Genomic DNA, 22,945 nt, shown 5'->3' with positions numbered 1-22,945 from the left:
CTGGTCATCTTTAACGAATGCATAAGGAACCCTGTGCGTTTTTTTTAATTTAACGTATCTAAACAATGACTTGCGCATCTGCAGCCGATTTTGTGGACGCTGAGCACGGGGCCGACGATCAAGAGGTGGCATTGGAGGGTTCTGAGATGGCATCGCACGTGGTAAAATGTAGCGCTTTTGCCATCCTGTGGCAGATAAGCATCATTTGCCGGCGGGAAGCGCGCGCGAGCCATCGTCTCAGTGCGCGCTGTCTGCTACTCACCGAACATCGCAGGCCCGACGCAGTAACAAAAGTCTTCGTCGCGGAAGTGCTTGTTGCACACAAGACTCGTAGCCCATGGCTACTTGCCGGTTCTTAGCTTTACAACCCATGCTTCACGCTGTTTCTTGTCCCGCGGTTACCGGTGCAGGCTGACACTGGGCTCCGTTGCGTAAACGCGGCACTGCGGCACCGAGCGGTAGAGCCCCATGTTCGTCGCCTTCGGAGGCAGCCACTCTATTACAATGGTTTCAATTGAGTAGAAAATGAGAGAAAACTTCCGAATTTGAACAGACCGCAGCGCATGTGGGACTTGAAACTCGTTTTCAAAGCACGCGGCAGTGCGCCACAAGCAGCCGACGCGGCCGCTGAGACCACGTGATCCTGCCAAGCACGTCACGCCGATGGTGGCGCCGGCGTTTCCAGTGGTGGGCCTCGAGGCCAATAGTCGCTTGGGAGGGCACCCTACCAGTGGGAAATTGGCTGCATGGGACCGCCAGGCCTAAATATAAGGTCATTCTCTTGTTTCTTTTTTTTTTACTACAGCCAGCTCTAGAAATATTACTTTCAATCTTTCAAATCCGTCTTTCAGCAACGCCAACAAGAACTTCTGAATATATCTGATGGAGAAAATAAGGAAGGGCAGAGATGGCGGCACTAGAGTCGTATGTGGGTGTATATTTTTACGGTTTTGCTTCGTAACTTTCTTTTCTGAATAGTTAAACCGGACAGCTGTTTTCTTTGTGTACGACTCATTGCGGATCACGAGCGTGTCATCGAACACCCGTGTTGTTTTCACTGTTTTCCGATTTTCTTAGCTTAGGTCACACCGACTTCTATTTCACGGTCAAACAAAGCCTGTCGACTGCGGTTTAATATTTCAGTACAACTCGCATTCAGTGAACACCTGCTCCCGCATTTACTCAACTTCGACCACTGAAGACGCTCAAAAGTGACGATAAGAGAAATCGATACGTCAGCATCTGCTTCTCCATGCGCACGATGACAGCTCATAATGCATGAGCTGCCCACACGAAAAGAAATGAACTATGGTGGAAACGCTGGGCAACCTTAACCCAAAGAAACTAAGCGTCTGGCAACCGTACGTGAGTGTGGCTAACGATAGTTACTAAACCACAGCTCCGTAGGAACTTCCAAAAGAAGCCATCGCACTGCCTACTTACTGCACTTGCGACACGAATGTCAATAAGAGGGATTATCTATTGTTTGCAGGTTGCCCCACATGTCCAGAAGCAAATACTCAGACTATGCTGTTAGTCAAGCTCGTGCGGCCACTCACTCATCAGTGGACGAAACATAAATAAAAGAAAGTGCGCCGAGCGAAAAGGAGACGGCAGCCGAGGTCGCAAAGTCGTTTTCTGCCTCCACCGTCGCAGGTGCGGACTCGAGTAGAGTGGGTCGAAATCGAATGCCGCCGGCGCGCACCCTTCCAAACTTGGCTCTCCGTAACGATTTAGAGCCTGACCTTCTCCCGTTACGGACAAGGAAACGAGCATGAGGAGAATGGGTGGTGGTGGTGGTGGTACCTTGCGCTTTATGCTATTTGTATGCAGACTGTTATCGGAAGGTCCGCAAGTGCAGAGAGCTCTCGTCGCGCAGGCTGATATTTTGTGCGAGTGAGTGAGTGAGTGAGTGAGTGAGTGAGTGAGTGAGTGAGTGAGTGAGTGAGTGAGTGAGTGAGTGAGTGAGTGAGTGAGTGAGTGAGTGAGTGAGTGAGTGAGTGAGTGAGTGAGTGAGTGAGTGAGTGAGTGAGTGAGTGAGTGAGTGAGTGAGTGAGTGAGTGAGTGAGTGAGTGAGTGAGTGAGTGAGTGAGTGAGTGAGTGCTCGTTCAGATGGCAGAATTGCTGCTGCGTCCGCCTATGCTTCATATATCATAAACAGGAGATAGAAACAATAATGCCTCAAATAACCAAGCTACCACGAAGGGTGTCGTACCAGTGCGAAGTATAGATCCTGTGACAGAATAAAAATATTACCGGATGCAAATCAAAAGATGGTCGAATGCGAAGAAATAGCGGTCACTATACATTGTGGTAAGAATCCAATACAAAAGAACTCTGCTTGTAAAGATACAAGGGTGCTAACGGGGATTAAGTCCTAAATTGATGATTTCCACCAATCACGTCAAGCTCTTTCATTACCGCGGCCTTCACCATCCTGTTTTTCAACCTTGTCGATTTTCGGCAACGAGTGAGAGTACTTGCGAAACGGGAGGATGATATTAAGCCCTTCAAATTTCGCTGACGGCTTCAAAAACGCGCCTATGTACACCGCTCTACTCGGCATTTCGATTTACGGTTGCGAAAATAGAAAGATTCTTCGTGAAAGAGGTCGCTTGCGAATCAGAGGAGCGTAGAAATAGAAAAAGGTATTTCATTAAGCTTCGTCTAGAAGCATAGACCACGAGCGTGCTCAGCATTACCCCATTGCAACAAGACTTCATAACGCTAAACCGCAGAGTGTTTTTCAAGACCCCGGGCGTTTCGTATGCGCGGAGGTTCGCTTACTAGCCGGCCCCGCCGTAGGTGCGTTGCTCAATAATTTAATTTGCTGACAGGAATGTAATATGCTGTGCTTGTTAAGCAGCCAATCGATTGTTGGAAGCACTCGGGCACGTCGGTCGGTACAGGGAGTCAATAAAGCTGAATGGTTTCCAGATTGGCGAATGCTGTCCTCAAGCCGCATGGGATTTGAACAAGCTGAAGGTTGTAACGTCTATTTTTCGATTAAGTGCTTCAAAGTTTGAAGTGCTATACCATGTAACAACGTTAGACTGTCACGTATTTTCCTTTGTTCTAATTCAGAATTTACGAGTACCTATCATCCAAGCCCACTTACTCGTACGTATTGTTTCGTTCCTGGCATAATCTATGCTTTGCAAGATAGATTCAGGCAACATCGTATGTCTGAATAAAAATAAACATCACGCTTTAGCTAGACACTGTGAAAAGCTTACTGAAATTCAGGTGCATTGAAGGTGTGTTTTCGGTAGTTGTTTCCTAGTTATTTCTTTCAGCAATGCTTAGGGTACAAGTACCTAAGTAAATGTGCCAAATAAAAGTCAGGGTTTCTTTATTCCTCTGAAGTCGATGACCGCTACTTTATAACATCATTATTTCCTAGACACTTCGTTATTCTGCCAAATATAGCACATGTTGCACCTGGTCAAAGATGTATGTTAATCAGATGAAGTGCATCTCCGATTTAAACACGCGATTGTACGCTGCGGGAGCTTGTACATCGGTTGCAGCGTTATTCCTTATTGAATATAATGAAGCTAGAATGCCGTGCGTGGCCGGCGTATATCGGCCGAAATGAAAATTTATGCGCAACGACGATATGTTAGTAAATTACGATGCACCAAGAAGGTTCAGTAGCTGCTATTTGTGCTGCACGACTGTATAGTACACGTCTTGAAGGCAAAGTTCAATACATCATTTTGCATTCCTGCTACCTGCCTTTTTTTCTCCTTTATTTCATGGTCACCATATTTTGAACTGATGAACACTTAACATTCAGTAACAAACAAAAACACGCGCTACATATTAGAAGCAAGGTTATTCGCGATATCAGCATGAACGGCCGCATAAGTTATTATACAATATTCTTCCTACCATATTCACAGTGTATTTGTATCCGCGTTTCAAGGTCCCCCATAACAAATTTGGGTAAACTAAGCAAGCTCTAAAATGAGCGTGTCTAGGTGCAATGCAGCCAGAATGACTTTCACGAGTTCTCATTTGCATATCCGGTAACCCTCGAGTCAGCTCCGCCCGTTCATAAGGCATTCACGAGGGGAATCGAACGTTTCTGCACCAAGCCGCATCGATGTTGTCCTCCCAAATTCTCATTCTTGCTCGCAATATCGAACTTTTCGCTGTTTGCCGAGACAACGGCAAACGTCGCCCTTCACTTTCGTCACTTCGTCCGCAAAAATATGTCCAGTCACAATGTTTTAAGAGCTGGGTAAACGTTTGATCCCATAATTCCCAATTATGTGCCCTAGAACTTTATCGAAACTTCAGGTTCTGAATAAAATGATTCAAAGTTCAGAAGCAGTGTTTGTGTAGGACATAGTGAGATTACCTTTTCTCTTAATGTTCTTTCTTTTTGTTTGCTTCATCTGGCAAAACTGATATACGCCAATAGCCTTTGGTGCTGAACACGTAAATCTATGTACGATACGCATGTAGAAATACACAAAAATATGAATAGGTAGAACAGCAGGCGATGCAGCGTAACTGGCAGTGCAATGCACACGTATTACAGAGGTTGCGGGTTGGGCTTGCGCCAGCGGCCAGTTGTTCTTGCCCGTTATATTTTCGCCACACAACTTAAATAACAAACGTCAAACAAACTTAATCAGCGCATTTCTTGAGATCGATATCATTTAGTCGCATACAGCTCTCACTACGAAGAAACAGGCCTCTTGATTGGTTGTCCCTCTTCTTGTTCATTAAATATGTTTGAAACATGTTGCAAGTTAAGTATCACATGCTGTGGTCAGTAATGGTACGTGACAAGTCAAGTTGTTCGGCCCCGTGAGCTGAATTTTGTGCTAAACGTTCATCGCCCGAAGTCTGCAACGCATCTCTTGTCGAGATACGCCAACGCGCACTCTTCTTGCATGGCTAATACACAAATTCATGTCGTTTACTAGCAAACCAATTCATGAATACTTTCGCTGTTGCTCAAGGAGTGGACGACAGCCATTTCAGTGGTTCCTTAGTTTGGTCCAAAAGTTCGTTAGTCTCAGTTATCTTTGTTTTTCTGCTGTAACTGATAAAGACAGATGAGCAGTGGAAGGGGCAGTTGATTTAGAGATAGCTATATTAATGTTTCCCCTACTAATCAACTCATTGTTTTCACACGTTTCAAGCAAAGAACAGCGAGTGATAGGATGGCAATTGCAGTGTGGAGTAATATTGATGATTGGTATAAGAAGCAGCCTCGATTACAATAAAGTTTCCTACAAAGTTCCTAGGGACAAGCTTCACGAGAAAAAATTGCGCTGGAATACGTTGGCAACAGCAGTAAAAAGGGCTATTAACCCCGGACAGAGTATGTCCACTGCTGAGCTGTCCTCCCAAAGGCTAATGCCGCTTCAGCTATGTCCTCTTTGTAGTCTCAACAGGTAAAGCGAACAGTAATAAAAAGCAATCTTTAGTACTAACGAAGTCGGTCCCATGCCAAGGAAAATCTCGGCCTAGATTCCAGTTTACCAGACCCAAAGAACTCGGTGCGCCTTCCAACCGAAAAGACTAGTCATCCCAGACTTGGGCTCACAACTTTCTCCAGAAGAAATGTTAGCGGTCAAACAAAAAGCGTAAGCAAATCGAAAATTGCAACACCTAAACTTAAAGCCGTTAGGAAAATAGAGCGCAGCGCCACCGTGAAGACGTTTAGGTCGCATGGAGAAACGACGAAAGAACAAGAAAAAAAGACACACACACAAAAACCGGCACAACAAGACGTAAAGCGAGGCATAATCCCGTGACTCCGGCAGTCGTAAACGAAAATCCTTGATTACGCCGGCATAGAATTCTTCAGTACCGAGCACCTAGGCTGAGGAAGGCAGCATCGCCCGGGCACGTAGTTGCCAGACGACTTCAGTTTACGACTCGTGCTGCGGGCCGGCCGGTCGTGCCAAGACGCCGGCCTGATTTTTACGAGGGCTCAAGAAGGGACGAGCCGCGACTTGGGCGTTCGTTACCGCTCGACGCTGCAACGCCTCCTCCTCCGCGGCTGCAGCGCCCCACCCGGCGATTATTTATCTCGATCAAATTTAATTACGCAAGTTTCAGCAGCGCCACCAATCACGTAGCCACCGCGCTTAATCATTCATGATCGAGGCCCCCGAGCAGTGGGAAAGGAGGAACGCGTTTATTTATTACCAGATGCCAGCAGCTACTCAGGAAGAGTAAGTGAGCATGCAAATCTAGACATCATCAATCCCTCTGTGCGCATTCGTTCAGATCTTTGTGCTTTCATGTGCAGACATCTTTGTTTTCTTAAGGCATTAGTGCTGATATGCAACCACAAAAGAGCGAACATGGTGGTGAGGGTTGTATCGTGAGTGCTAAGAATAACTCAAGCGATAACACTCCTAGGTTTATATGCACATATATACCCAACAAAGTGGACGGGGGGATGACCGCCGCCGTAGCTCAGTGGTAGAGCATCGGACGCGTTATTCGAAGGTCGCAGTTTCGGTCAGGGGCAGGCGGCAAGTTATATTTTCCTCCACTTTACTTTCTTCACATTTATAACACAATTATTACAAATAAGATCCCCTATACTTTCCTTGGCATTATTGTCTGTTCGTTCTAATTATTATTGTGTCTAACAAAGAAAAAAACAAGCCCTAACAAAGAAAAAACTTAAGGCCTCTAGAGCTGTTGGTATACTTTCGCGTCATAGATCACTGCTACCATTAAAAGCAAAGCTTGCAATATATCATGCTTTATTCAGTTCACATTTAAATTACTGTACATTAGTGTGGGCCATGACGACACAAAGTAATCTAAGAAAGATTTCTGTATTACATAATAAAACCATTCGCTTAATTTATAACCTTCCTCACAGACATAATACTCAACACTTGTTTACTGAACACAGTATCATCAACGCTTTCAATTTATACGATTATAGACTGCTACGGTACTATTAGAACAAAAAAGACGTTTGTCTACTTTATCAGGATTAGCCGGTATGCAAACTTATAAGTCACATTACCAACATCGTAATCAGCCACGTTGGGTACTTCCTCACACAAGAACAAATTATGGACTGCAAAGAGTATCTTATCAGTTACCGTCACAATTAAATAAACTCCATTTGGCGGGCATTGAGATTACAGACATTTCACTTGAGCCACTCCGCGAATTTCTAACTAAATATTCAGATAGTTAAAGTATATCATTTCCCTTACCCCTATTTAGATCAACTAATGTGTGGCCATTTTCAGTTTTTTTTTGTGGCCATTTTCTGTTTCTCTTTTTTCTCTTTTTTTTTCTTTTTTTTCCTTGTTTTCTTGCTTTGTCTTTGCTATACTTGTACACATGCCGGTCTATGCCTATTGCTATAATAGGAGTGTATATAACCTGTATTGCTTCCATTTCAAATCACTCAAGTTTATGTATATCACTATATTTTGTATAACTAAGGCCAGTTATTCCTACATTCTATGTGTTCTGTCGCAACCACTAACCCTGCCTGATGTAACTGGGGGGTGGGAACTTAAGCGGCTAGTCGCTTTTTTTCTCACCCCCTCCATCAACACTGTATTGTGGGAATAAATTTATTATTATTATTATTATTATTATTATTATTATTATTATTATTATTATTATTATTATTATTATTATTATTATTATTATTATTATTATTATTATTATTATTATTATTATTATAAAAGTCATCTTCCTTCCTTCATTCATAGCGAGGGTCTCGTTCTGGCAGACTTGATGCCTTCAGGTAGTATGCGAGGGATTAATGGTCAGCTGCCAGCTCGTAAAAAGATCACATGCTACGTGACGCCAAAGGGCAGAAAAAGAGTGTTCCACACTCGCCGCTATGGCTGCGATCGGCGCTGACTAGCACTCCTATGTCTAACAAAGAAAAAACGAGCCCTTAAAAGTCATTTTCCTTCCTTCAAGCGTGAGAGCGACTAGTGGCCAATCTAATTCACAATTAGCAGGTTTCATTATTAGTCAAAGGATCTGTAGATGATCAGACAAAGATCACATTACGACGCAGAACGACGGATTCTGAAGGAGGCACTTCATTTGCAACGCGGCTCGAGCTTGGAGCTGCGGCACCTTCTCGGCCCGTGGCAAGACAGCAGTTGTGCGATGCGCAGCACAAAAGCGCTGTTGGCGTTTTTGAAGAACACTCAGCTCAGCCAAAGCCTGTGAAGGACTCTTCTTATGTATATATGTGTGTTTATGCCTGTATGTACTATTTGTGTGTATATGGTGTATATGTGATCATTGTATATACCATAATCACCCGACACCTGGAGTAGCAAGCCAGGCGACAAACCAGGCTAACCTCTCCGGGCATTTCATTAAAGAATCTTATCTCTCTCTCTCAGACAAAGCAGTGCATGTAACTTTGCGCACGCCATGATTACCTGTCCAAGTGACACTCGATGATAAAAATATTGGACTCTTGTCTGCAATTCAAAGGAGTTCTGATTGTACCTACGCTGCAAAAGCAGTTCACGTGGCCAAACTCTACAAGAGAAACGGGTCCTAACGTAAATGGCTGGCGCTTTTTTTTAGATGCGAAGCATCTTATGGCGGAGCTCAAACGGTGTGAGGCGTGACCACCCTTACTGCGCATGCGCAAACCCTCTCCACACACCCCCTGTCCGCTCCCCCTCCCCTTTTCACTCACCTTCTCCCCTCCCCTTTCCCCCCTTCACTCCCCGTTTTCCCTCTCCCCTCGACACTCACCTCCCACTCTTCCCTTTCCACTCCCCTCTCCCATTTCCCTCACCCCTCCCCCTCTCCACTCCCTCTCGTTTAGATAAAAGGCTCGGTTATGTTGCTCGGAGGATTTCACGCGAGACGGACGTGTCGCCCGCGATGCCCCGTTCGCCCGTTAAGGGCGTACTCGTTCCCCTCGCCGTCGACGCCCCGTGACGGTTGCCTCGTCCGCTATGCCGTGCACCTCTCATCGACGGGGCCTTCGCCACCTCGTCTACGACGTGCATCGTGCCCCTGGCCGATTGTGGTCTCGTCCTTGAACTCCTGTGACCGGCTCCCCATCTTTCCTGTCTTCTTCTCTCTTCGTCGTTCGTGCCGACCATCTTTCACTTCTTTCTTTTTTCTTTCCACTTTTCTTTCATTTCCACCTTTCCCCCACCCCTATAAGGCACTGCGCCGTGCTCCTTTAACGGCTGCAGAAATTAGGTGCCTTTTTCCTTTCCTTACGAACCGCTACCACCACCACACATACTCAGTCACTGTGCCGGTGTCATTAGTTCGAACGTCAACGTGGGCGCCAGTTTAAGGCCTGCCGAGTTCGCGGAGCAGGGGAAGGCTCGACGCGCCGAAGCACAATGTAAACGTCGGCAAGCGGACCTCGAGCTCCGTGCTAGGGAAGCCCAGCTCAAACGGCAACGTCGGCGGGAAACTGCTACGGATGAAACGCGGGCTCGACATGCCGAAACGCAACGGCAGCGTCGGCAAGCAAACCCCGCCGTACGCAACGCCGACGTCGAAGCCAAGCGTCAGTGTCGAGCCAACGCATCGGCTGCGGACAGACGACGCGAGTCCAACGCCCATGCAGAACGCCTCGCTAGGCAAATTCAACGCCCGGGCTTCGACGGTGCCGACTTCCCGGTTCCAGCGCGAATTCCTCGACCGCGCACAGCTGCAACGTGTGCGACCGACTTTGGTTCGAAAGCAGTCTGACCTAGGTCGGTAGCATGCGCAACGAACTCCAACGGAACGCGATCGTGCAAGTGCTCCGGCCTCGCATCGCCTCATGGTCCCCTTTAGCGGGAGATGGCGTAATTTTTTTTGAGAAGACAGTACTTCTCTGCATACATAGTTCACCTGTGTTCCTTGCCACCGCGATGATTTCAGAGCAGTGAGTGAGACTGAGGATAGGATCGCCATTCTTTCCGTCACGAACTAATACGCCTTCGCCGTCGACTTGATTTCAAAATTCTTGTTTCTGCTTTATACGTTAAATCTGTTATGTAATCGAAAAATATTGTTATGGCAGTAATTAGTGATGCCCTACGACTATCAGCGGAACAAATGTAACTAGCTTTAGATTCTATTTTATGAATTCATTGCGAAGCATTCCTCGTATGGTCTAACAGAATGCCGTGGTTTCAGCGGTGCTATCTGAGAATTTCGGCTCCCCTTGTTGCAAATGCAACAAAATTGATTGCTTCAGAAGTAGCGTCTTCTCCTCTCCTCAATCTCTGTTCTCATTTTCCTCCTTCCTGTTCACTTGAGTTGCTCATAAACATTTACATATAAACTAGGTTTGCAGCATAATATACCCTCCTGGTATCGAAACGGGAAGCAGGTCCACTCATTGGTACATTCTGTTCTAAGGAGGACACTTAGAACAGCGAAAGTGAGCTCACTATGCCAATGTGGTAACGCCTCTCACATTAGTACCGTGACAAGTATGGCCACGAGTGAATACTTACACGTGCTCACAGATTTTAGGCATAGTAGTGCCATTTTTATAACGTAGTATAGAATGGCAGTTAAAAAAAGGAGCAAAAACTTTAACAGACTTCCTGCTAGCTCTGTTCCGTTCAGAAAGTAGGCTCCTCCTCGCACACTCACGCGGATGTTAGTGCGAGATTTACGGAGTAAGCAACGACACAACCGCTGTTTTCAGCACGTATACTACGGTTGCTAAGACAAGCATTTGGATGTCGGAATTGTTATTCAAACATTTAGAAAAAGTTTTCAGCAATATAGCGAAAATCATACTTCCATATATGACTACTCCTTCGGCAGGTGAGCTTCTACTAACGCAGTCGTGCGCACGGCGGTGCACCCTTTACAGGCAGTAAGGCAGCCTGGTACGAAATTGGGAAAAACACGTACTAGTAGATTGAAAGATTACAATTGCGAAATAGCAAATGGGCTGCGTGTATTCGTAGTCTGAGTTAACCAGACGACGAAATAATTAAAAAAGACGGGTTGCCTGTCATGCTCATTTAATTTCGTGGCTTTCGCGTGGTACTATACACTGCGGGAAGAAGACGAATGTAAATAAATAAATAAATAAATAAATAAATAAATAAATAAATAAATAAATAAATAAAAGTAGCCAAACTAACGAATATGCCTAAAGGTCTAGATTCTTCATTAGGGCAAGTTTTCTTGGCCTGTTTAAGGCGGTTGCTGCAGAGTTCTTGCTTGAAGCCGAAGCATTGCACACGTAACAGCCCTAACGAGTCATGTTGTCAATGTCTTCAAACACAAGAAAGTCTGTTTGCAGCACGTGTTTTCTCATATAGTACGTAGGTAGACAAATATTCATGCTGACATAAGCAGCTACAAGAGATAATTTACGAACAATAACTAATAAAATCTACATTTCATATACGCATCATCCGCAGAAGAGGTGCACGCCTTTGTAAACTCGGAATTATTTATCTGTTTTATTTAGAAACGCAAGTTTGAGGCAATCTGTATATTAAACTTAATGATATGATCAGTTGAAACTGTATTCGTTAGATTTTATTGATAAGTGAATCCTTGTTCTGTGGATATTACCGTTTAAATAACATGAATATTATCTAAACAACTGTACATTATAAATCCACAGTCATTATTTATGAACATTACGAAGCGTGAATCCAAAACTCGGAATGGCATGAAAGCGAAGTGACGGAGCAATGAAATAGCTCGACTTGACTTGATTAACGTTCACTGAAAACTTCCACCTATCTCGAGATGTCATCATACAGCTAGATTTATTATCAATATCTTCTAAGCGCAGGTTCCTGTAAAACTGAATTTCTAACGCCATAACGAATCACTCGTTACCTGTCAGAATGCATTATCAACAACGTCATCGCAGACTAGCTGCCATTAACATAAATAAATCAATGTAGAAACAGCTTTAAACGATGACAGCGGCAAGTAAGTAAATCGCGCTTCCTTTAAAATATCGCTTTTAAGAATACTGATGCAAAGTTATGGCTCCTCAATGTGCTTTATTTGTGAAAATGTCAATCGGTCTCAGAAGATTGCAAATATAATTCTAATTGAAGCATATCGGCTGTATATGATCAATTTTTGCATTCGTGATCATCTGTTGCGAGTCATAACGGCAAGTTAGACTGAAATTGCGAGCTCTTTTGGGGTAAGAACAAGCAAGCACAAGCCTTTAACGCGCTGGCGCTAGCTCATTTTCACTACTGCTCAGACGACTGCATGTGCTCTTGTGTACATGGCTACTGATATAACTATACACTATGGTTAACAAAGAACAATGAACGCGTGGGAATGCGACAGCTGAAGTTGAATCTCGTCATCAAAGTGGAGTGAGGAAAACTTGCGTCAAAAGAGGGACCTCGCAAGGGTAATGGGAATACAGGCGATGGAAGGAGAAAAATTCGAAATCTTTATACTCTACCTGGAAAGACCGTTCTGAATTTCGGCCAAATTTTGTACAAATTGGCTATCTATGTTTGCATGTTTGCAACTTTCAACTTTGGGCGCATTTCTTTATTTTTTTAAACGAAGGCTCGTTTGAATACATGCGCGCCAGAGGTATCGCGCCTCACTGGATTCATTCTTGGACAGATTTTTTATGCAAGATATGCAAAGTACAAGAAATAGGAATATTGCTTACTTTCAACAAGCTTGGGCATAACTTTTTAGGAAACTATTTAGCGAGCTTGCGAATAATAGTTGGCGGGATTACACGTTTTGTCTCTGTTAGGATATGTAAAGAGAATATATATATGAGCCAATGAGAAAGCAGTTTCTCAATGAGTGAAATGTATACTATTTTATAGCATTTGGTTACGTGAGGTACAAAGCTCAAGCCATGCGCAGAAAGTGCATTTTCTCAATTTTAGACAACTCAGCGATATTGAAAAACTGGAAGGAAATTCGAAACTATAAAACCGCGCTCTCTATGCCGCACAAGTGTCAATAAATTAGCTTGATTAATAGCGAAAAATGAATTTTAGCGGCATGTCTTCCTTTCACCGAGTCTAAGTTTTGCTGCTGCCGTCGTGCTGTCGTGGAGCTTATGGTAAATGCGACTATTTAGCGAACGCAAGACAAGATAAACAAAGTCGCGAACTCTTTGCGGGCAGATGAAAGGCGGCTTAATGAGCGTCGATAGGACGTGAAAGGAAGGTACTGTTGGTGCGAAGGCTTGTGGAAAGAAAAAAAAATGTGTGCAACTATGGCGGCCTTTCGTCGCGTAGGTGTCTCTTCGTATGCTTCAGCATTCCTGCTTTGACAGGTATAGAATATTCGCTGAGGGTGGATGTGCACCGAAGGCGGCTTGCCGTGCACGCGGAGTATTCGTTTACGCGTCCCTTAATTGCATCTCGCCGTCGACCGTACTCAGCGCCAAAGTTCAGAGAAAGCGAGTGCAACGACGACATATCGTATGCCCGCATTTCGGTCAACCCGTGTGCGCTTCACGTTACAGCAGCGCAGCTTTCGCCATAAATGTGCTATTTATAACCTTGAGCCCCGTTGTGCCTCTTCAGTTGAAACGGTACACCTGTTTATCGCTTCAAGCGTCCAGCCTGTCCGTCTTTTGGCTTTTTGAATTCCGGACGGGTGCACAGACCGCTGCTATTGGAGCCCCCTGTTTTCCACGTGTCGCCCTTGCCGACTCGTTCGTACCTGTGCTCGCCGGGGTATTCAATTAAGCAGAGAAAATCTGTTGAATGTTTATTTTCTTTTCTTTTTATGCCATCCAATGTACAGAATCTGGAGCACTCTCGAGGGGAGGCTGCGAAACATGTTTTAAACCGGCATGATAGATAGATAGATAGATAGATAGATAGATAGATAGATAGATAGATAGATAGATAGATAGATAGATAGATAGATAGATAGATAGATAGATAGATAGATAGATAGATAGATAGATAGATAGATAGATAGATAGATAGATAGATAGATAGATAGATAGATAGATAGATAGATAGATAGATAGATAGATAGATAGATAGATAGATAGATAGATAGATAGATAGATAGATAGATAGATAGATAGATAGATAGATCATGTTGCACTTTAGTATTTCGCCTCAAGTGAGCCATGGGCACCACTGCCGGGTACAAGCGCGAGGCCCTGAGCGTAGCAGTGCAAGGCCTTAGCACAAAACTATTATGCTACGATGAGTCTCCAGGCAGTGCCTTTTATGGGAGCTTTGATTTGGCTCAAGAAAATTTAGTCGTGAAGCTGTTTGAGGCTGGCTGGCGCCAGTTTGGCTTGTCGTGTGCTTAGATACAATTATTTTGCCGCTTTACTACGTACGGCCAACATATGTCTTATATATGTTAAAACGCATTCCATTCGGGGATAGTACCTGACAGGAACCTATCGTGACGTCCCCATCGCAACTATCCGAAGGAACTCTTTGTCATTGCATAGAAGCCAAGTGCCTCTACCCGCACATGTGGTTGAGGTGTACTCTCTGCACTGCCACTGTTCACGACACCGTCCCTTCGATGCCTGCATTACATTTTGTATGAGTGTCATAAAGGAATGCAGGACTAACGTTCAAGCTCTGGAGAGCAGAGAGGGTTGGACTCTAAACAAGTGCATGGGGCTATCTACGCGTGCCTCAGTATGGGCAAGGGGCGAGAGACAACCTCGTTTCAGGAAAGGTACCTGGTCACTTTCTCAAAGCACACATTTGCCGTTTTTCCAAGAAAATTTCGTCTTCCCACGGGCACAGGGACATTGTGCTGTACCTTTACGGCTGATCATTACTCATCAACGGCGCATGCTGTTAAGTCGGCACCAATGACCGAACCTCGATCTATCAAGCGAATATATTCCCTGTTCCCGGAACTAAGAAGACGGGCGATTTCTCTTGCCATTATTTATTTAGCATCAGACTCTTGCTATTGTTGAACCAGCAAGTACGGAAGGTTGTTTGTCACTAAGGTAGTGCTGAGAGGAGATTGTGAATGGTGATTATGCGGCACATGGTTAAAGACGAATAGCCTGAGAGAGAAATCGAAGGAATATAGGAAAGGTGTGGAGGTTAACTAGACTATACGTCCAGTGTGCTAACCTACACATGGGAAGGGGAATAAGGGAGTAACAGAGTGAGAGAGAGAGAAGGAGAGACACATTTCACATCACACTGAGCTAGTGCTTCACTAGTGTGCCACCTAATATCGCCGTGGCGTGTATTATGAGCTGTTAGAAGAGAGATTCAGGTAATACGACGTAATAGCTCAGCATATTCTATGTAAAGACAAACGACGAGTAACGTTTTTAAAGACGATAGTCTTTCTTGGGGAACTTAAACGCAGAAATTTTGGTCTGTCTGTCTGTCTGTCTGTCACACGATTCAGCCACCCGGCCAAAGTTTAAGCACTTGCTGAACAACCAGCCATCCTAAACTGGTAGCTGTGTTCATACTTGTGAACATTGTCGATCAAAAAGCAAATATTACGCAAAACTGAGGCGCAACATCAATACGGAAGTATTATGTGGTGTGTTCCTTTACTAGAAAATACACAGATGAGTAATTCTAAAGACCCTAGTGCGCTGAAAATGCTAGTGTTTCTTAGGCTGCGCTGAAACGGCGCAGAAACGGCCGTCAAAAGACTATCGTCTTTCGACAACATGTGCAGAGTAGCACGCAGATACGCGGCCAGTTTTTTCATCTGTGGACTCATTAAATAAATGCAGAACACCGTGAAAGGCAGCCACCGTCGTACAATAAGACGAATCACCAGATGTAAGTTATGCATCTAAATTCCTTCAGCGTTTTGAAAACCCACACATTTTGAGTAGTTTAACGTGATATAGAAGAGCACCAGCACCAAGGGCTTCAAGATAATCTCACCGCATTTACAACATCACCACTCGCGTAATGTATGGAAAGATACAAGTAGTTGGTGAAAAAACAGAGAGGGTACACCGTTATTTTAGAGAAACACTATGGCTTGTAAGCAAGAGAGTACTGGAGATGTGCCCAAAACTGCCAGACAATACGCGCTATGTCCTAAGCAGTCACCCCTCCATATCACCCCTCCATATCATTTTCGCACACATATTCACCAATCACTATTAACTTTCTCGACGTGACAGTATGTCTGAATAGTACGAAATTAACCACGAAACTGTACCGCAAGCCCACCGACAGACACAGGTACTTACATTTTGAAAGCAGCCACAAAAGGCATTGCAAATCGAGCCTACCTTATAGCCAGGCCTTACGCTTTAAGCGAATATGCTCAGAACAGTCTGATTTTGATGCTAATTGTAACCGATTACGCACTGCACTTCTTCAACAGAAATATCCGCCGAAGTTAATCGATGACGCAGTAAAGCGCGCCGACGCATTAGACCGAACAGCACTCAGCAGAACGAAATAAATGCTAAGACTCGTTCACAGATTAACTTGGTGTTAACCCATAGTGCATCGTCCCCTAATGTCGCAGTTATTCTTCGAAAACACCACAACATGCTTATGCAGAGCGAACGTCTTACAAGAGCCTTTCCAGAACCACCCCGTGTTGTCTACAGACGAGGCAAAAATTTGCGCGATTTGTTAACTTCCTCTAAAACCAAAGGCAATGACAACACCCACATGGTTGGTTGCCATCCTTGTAAAAAGCCCCGTTGCAAAGTGTGCGCTCACATGACAACGGCTACCCTGGCAACCAGCGCAGCGACTAACTTCAAGTTGAAAATCAGGGGCGATTTCAATTGCGACTCAGCGAATGTGGTTTATTTGCTTGAATGCTCCATCTGTCATATACAGTATATAGGTCAAACTGAAACTGCCTTTAGGTACCGTTTTAACAATCATAAAGCTCATGTGCATGCCCTTCCTCACTTACCAGTTTCGAGGCATGTCACCGACGCAGGCCATTCCTTTAGTAATATCAGAGCCACAATACTTGAATCAGGTTTTAAATCACATCATGAACGCGAGGTTAGAGAATCATTCCTAATTCATAAATTCAAAACTTTGTCTGACGGAATGAACGAGAGCTCGGGTGCACTTGCTTGCATTTTGCCTTGTTAATCGTATGTTGCTTGCGCGCGGTTCACTATTTGGCTATCATCGCGTACGCAACGCCCGCGGCCTGTGTCACTCATTATTTTGAACGTACATGCTTTGCGCGCTTCTTGTATCTAATTTATTTATTTGTATTATTTTCATCCCTGTTTGACCGAGATTATCATGCTGCCTTAATGTCCATATAAACTACTGTACGAATTTCGCGGTTCTCTTTTGGTTTGTGCGCAGTTTGCAGTTTTGTTTTGCTGTTTTGTATACTTTGTTCAATGCACACAAGTTTCTATCTATCTAAGATGTGCCATAATATTATTGTACATTGCCACGTGCATTGTGTATAACCACGTATATATCTTGATTTGTAATATCGCCTGTCCAAAAAAGTGAAAATCACTTAGTTGCGATATGGACGCAAGCGCCTTGTATATATGCCCTGCGTGGCATCTCTAACCATTCACTCTGACGAAGGCAGGCCCTCCTGCCGAAACGTTAGTAAAGCTTGTTGCGTACGTTTTGTCTTCCTTTCTCGACTATATATATATATATATATATATATATATATATATATATATATATATATATATATATATATATATATATATATATATATATATATATATATACGCACATACATACACACGCGCGTACACACGTGTTATAGACACACGTGCGTGGACATGCGAACAGACACGCACGCACGCACATAATACATATACACGCGCATATAGACGCGATACAGACACGCACGCACATACATACATACACACGCGATACAGACACGCACGCTCATACACACATACACACGCGATACAGACGCGCACGCACATACATACATACACACGCGATACAGACACGTACGCACATACATACGCACGCGATATAGACACGCACGCACATACATACACACGCGATACAGACACGCACGCTCATACATACATACACACGCGATACAGACGCGCACGCACATACATACATACACACGCGATACAGACACGTACGCACATACATACACACGCGATATAGACACGCACGCACATACATACACACGCGATACAGACACGCACGCTCATACATACATACACACGCGATACAGACACGCACGCTCATACATACATACACACGCGATACTGACACGCACGCACATATATACACACGCGATACAGACACACACGCACACACACAGCGATACAGAAACGCACGCGCATGCACAAGTGATACAGAGTATACAGACACGCACGCGCAGGCGCACGCATACACATACGTGCGTACACGCACAAACCCCGCGTATACACAAACGCACGCACATGCACTCACACGTTAACACGTGCGCGCACGCACATACAAACGCAGGCGCACATATGCGCACATACAAACACGCATACACCTGCACACACCCGTACACACACGCCTGGAGGGTTGACGCCTGGAGGGTTCATGGCGGGCGTGAGCAGCTGAAAGCGCGCGAAGTTTGCTTGCGCTCGCTTCTCGTGACGTCAGGGTCACCTGACTGGGAGCTATCGCGCATCGTAGCCATTCAGCGTTGCGGATGCGCCGGCTCCGCGAAAGAGAGGGTGAAAAAAGAGGAGGTTGACGGCGCGGCGAGGGTGAGCCGGCGTAGATAAAGGAGCGCCGCTACTTTCCAACATCAAGGGGCTTTACGTATGTACGGCTCCTGGCGCCCTCGCACTGCTCCAAGTGGAACTTCGCCGAACTCCAAAGTTCCGAGAAGATTCGGAGCACGTTAAGCGTTGCGTAACCTCAGCATCTTTGTTTTACACGTTCTAGGGTCTACTTTTAACGTCTTGTATATTGCATTTAAGATGTTCTCAAAACTTGAACAAAGCCGCAGCATTCTGACAATATTGCTATGACAATGCAAGCGTACGAATTGTATATTATAAACTATAGGACCGATGTCATACCGTATATGGACACGAACATGTCAATTTTTTCTTCGTTTTTCAACTCTGATGCTTAGAATTCTGGTCTTCAGCTGTCGAGTGCTAACGACATAACATGGGACGAAGTTGTGCATATGAAGCAAAAGAAGACAAAATCCCAGCACAGTGATGAATTATAATGTAACCAACTGATCCATTATATTCTACTGGAACCTGCGTGTGCTTACATGAAGAAATACACAGCGTGTGTAATAGGTGTTCGTGAACTGTAATCACGGCAACACGGATTGGACAGGAGCAGCTCTCTCAGACTTCCTACTAAAAAGAAAATTAATTAAATCTGCGACTAAAACAGTTGCTGCAAATAATAATCGGCAAGACAGTGATGGTCTAGGCCTATCAGGATGCTACAGCATCGTTGCAATCATTTAAACAACAAGCTTAAGGTGTTTTGGACCGCATCAAGGGACGGAAGAAAGGTGAATGAATGAACATCATTTCTAGACGTTAATTATATTGCTTTATTATTATACAGTGGCAACACTCATGGGTCAGTGTTTCATGTTTGCAACGTACCAACAATTTTATGAACGATTTGAAGGCCATTCTGTCTCTCTCCAAAATGCATCCTCGATACAGAGGCAGAATGGAAAACATATTTCGGCTAAAATCTGCATTTTATCTGCTACGTGTGTTGTGGTGCTTGATGCCATAATGTTTACACAGACGCTGCATGGGTCATTTGAAATACACAAATGATTTCAGCAGAGCGGTAACGTTCAAGACACTGCCTACTCGCAATTGCTTACCCCTTTAAAGTTCATACACAAGTTAAACTCGTAGTGACATGGTAGATGTTAGAAGTGCTGTCAGAAAACCTTTCCTCAAGATGTGAACTCTACCGCAGTCAAGTGCCACAAACGCATTGTGACTTTTGCTTTGATAGAATTGGGGCGATTGATCTCTTCAAAGAACACATAGGTCTTCATAGGTCTTCAAAGACATAGCTCTTCAAAGAACACATATACCAAACTTATTCAGAAACGTGCCTGTACAAGTACTTCAATATTGCACTGCATGAAGTCGCATCTGAGGCTAATATTACAGAGAGTTAATTGCTATCTCACACTATGTTGTTCATTTTTTATGTACAAAACATTCTGGTGCTTTTTTCAAACCTTTAAGATAAAGGTTGTCATTTCTTTGCTAAGCATTCGCTATCGCCTGCAGCCATGGACAAAAACGAGGGTAGCGGGACGTTCCAACGCAAGTACAAAAAAATGAGAGACTTTCATCGACATAGATTATGTAACGTGCAGTTTGCACGTCAATGCTATCGCTGTACTGCACGACAGATATCCATTCCACCATAGTGGTGTGGTTGCTTATAACTACACATATGCCTCTAGGCCTTGAGTTGTCCATGACTGCACGTGCGAGACACGCGAGCAGTGAGAATGTGGTGATGTACTCACCCCGGCTGCAGGGGGGCTGGACCATTATCCCGACCGGCACTGGTGACAGCGACGGCCACGAAGAGAACGAAGGACCAGCAACTGAACGCCATCGCTTGTCTCATCTCAAAAATACCGTCAGCCTGCGTGTGAAACTTTCGCTGTGCAATAAAAATCTTCCGGAGACGCGTGCTCAAGTTGAAAGGTCCCTCGCGTGCGGCTGCGCTTTTTTTTTTCTAGGGAGCGCGTCACTGGCTGCTCAGATAGAGAATGCGCTCAGCGTGCGGTTTGCAGGATTTGGCGGTCAAGACACCTTCAGCGACCGGGCTGGACGTAAACATCTGCGGCTCAGCTTGGGCTTCTCTCTTCTTGCGAGTGCGAGGGGACTGCTCTGTCGCAAGCACGAAAGCCAGTGAGAACTCGGATTCTTCGAGAAAACGGTGAGGTGTGAAAAGACGGGGATTTCAGAAGAGAAAGCGGTCGGCGAAGGCGGTGCGCTCGCCGATCACTTCCTGTAGGGGGACAGCGAGAAGGTGCACTTTCTTCAAAAAACGGCGTTGGGGGTTCGCGATGCTCGCCCCCGAAATAAAGCGATAAAAAGTCGTGAAGAAGGGGAGGGTGTTCGAGAGACTAAGAGGGTTGCGTGTGTGTGTGTATGCCGTGCGCAGATTTCTTTCTTCTTCCGAGTGGCTCCGACCAGGCGGGCGCGCTTGTGTGTTACGACTCGACTCCGGAGGGAGCCCTGCTCGGCTTCACGGTTCTTCTTCGCACCAGAGGAACTAAGGATGGGACTCGAGGCCGTGCGAGGCTTGTTCCCCTTGGATGCGCGTCGCGCAGCTCAGAAAGAGGATGGACGCGGCGGCGTTTTGTCTTCGTGGACCGGTTTTTTGTTTTCGAATTCCGTCGGCTGCGCGGGTCGGAACGTTCGGCTTGCTCGAGGGAGGCGCTGTGCGCACCTAGTCCGTGGCGTGGGCCCTGCGGCGGGAAGGGCCCCTCAGGCGACCCCGGTCTGCGGCATGGCGCTCTCGCGAGTTGTTCGCTGGTCGTCGGTCACACCGCCTCCGTCGTCCTCGCCGCCGTCTTCCTGCGCGTCCTCCTGCGTCGTGGTCACGCTGCTTGCTGCTTTCGTCGAGCGAGCGGCGATGTCACGCCTCGTGCTGCTGACGACTGCAGGAGAGGGACAGGATCACATGACACGGCGGCGCACGGGTCGACGACGCTGGCGTTGCGAGTCCCGGCTTCGGATGTGCACCCGACCACGTTCTTGGTGTGGGCGGTGATCAAGAGTCCCGGTGCGAACGAGTGTCCCTAGCGTTCACTAACGCGGCCGATTCGTTAGCAAGAGAGCCCCGTGGCGCGCCGGCTAACGGTCGACTGCTGCGGGCCTCGACAGAGACGTGGGGAGCGAAGCCACCGGTTGAAACTCTCGGGGGGCGATTGTCACGTATAGTGCGGGCGCTGTACGGGAGGGATGCGGGGAAGGAAAACCCAATGTGCAACAGGCAAGACTAGAACAACTCAAGAGATGACACCGAGTCTCGCATGAACCAAGTCTTAAAACGCAAGGAACCCAACGGTATACGAACCCAAGCGGAAAGCGATGATACCGGGGAGTGAGCTGATCTCGGGCTTCCAAGCGGGGCGCAGGCGAGAGACGGGGGTCGATGCGCGTGCCCGCCGGATGACGGGACAGGCCGCTCGGGTGACGAGCCTACGGGATTGGGGAACGGACGACCGACAGTGACGGACGCACAACGCAAACAGAAGGCAACTTAGGAGGGCAGGAGAGAGCGGGCCACGCACGCGCGCGCGCACTGAGCACCAGCAGCAGTAGCCGAAGTAAGCAGCGGCAGAAGCAGCAGCAGGAGCAACGGCGGGAAGCGAGGCCCCGGAGGATGGCCTGAAGATGGAGCCCGAGTGCTGGCGGCGGAGGAAGGATCAAGGGAGGCAAGCAAGTTTCCGCGGCGAACGGGAGCACCCGGCCGAACTAGCGAACAAACAGGGGGATAAATCTGGGGATAGGGGAACCCTAAACACAAAGAAGGAAAGGGGGGGAAATCTAAGGCGCCAAGTCCTGCGGGGGGCTCTCTCGCTGGGGCGGGCTACTACTCCCCTTCAGAGTCCTGCGGCTCGTCTCTGGCAGGGCCCTGGCCGCAGCACCCGCAGACGGGTGGTCTTGGACCGTCGCATACCGGCACTGCAGGATTTCTGAAGCGTCGCTGGCGCGACGTCCCTCGCCCTCGCTTCCCGCGCGCCCTCTCTCTCGCTGAGCGCATGCGCCGGACCTCTCGGAGGCGCTTGCCGATCGATCTCAAGGAGCAGCGCTGGCGCCGCCCGCCGCTGCGCAGACGCGCCCCCGTCCGGCGGAAGTGGGTCCCCCCTTGCTCCCCGTCCCGGCCCTTCCCCACCGTTGGGATCCCCCGTGTCCAGGAGCGAGCCGGGCATGGCAGACCGCCGCCGCCATTGCTCGGACCTCTCCAGCTCTCGCTTCGGCCGGGAGCGAAGAGGAGGAAGAGTCAACCCTTCCTCTCGGCGTGGCCTCCTGCTCTGGGATGCCGAGCTCCTCTTCTGCTCACTG

At 46.5% G+C, this 22,945-nt stretch overlaps 1 protein-coding gene across 3 annotated transcripts in view; it reads right to left on the bottom strand.

The window, feature by feature from the left end:
* LOC119382980 (gamma-aminobutyric acid receptor subunit beta) overlaps window positions 1–22,571 on the bottom strand; it is a 213,248-nt gene extending 190,677 nt beyond the window's left edge. For all 3 annotated transcript variants that reach the window (XM_037650925.2, XM_037650926.2, XM_037650927.2), the window contains exon 1: window positions 20,389–22,571. In XM_037650925.2, coding sequence (XP_037506853.1) covers window positions 20,389–20,492 — 104 coding nt within the window. In that variant the 5' untranslated portion in view covers window positions 20,493–22,571. The remainder of the gene's footprint in view (window positions 1–20,388) is intronic.
* Window positions 22,572–22,945: the final 374 nt, after the last annotated feature.

The sequence above is a fragment of the Rhipicephalus sanguineus genome, chromosome 2 (genome assembly GCF_013339695.2).
Source record: "Rhipicephalus sanguineus isolate Rsan-2018 chromosome 2, BIME_Rsan_1.4, whole genome shotgun sequence".
Classification (NCBI taxonomy): Eukaryota; Metazoa; Arthropoda; class Arachnida; order Ixodida; family Ixodidae; genus Rhipicephalus; species Rhipicephalus sanguineus.
The sequence above is the reverse complement of the archived record's forward strand: the minus strand, read 5'-3'. Positions and strand labels throughout refer to the sequence as shown.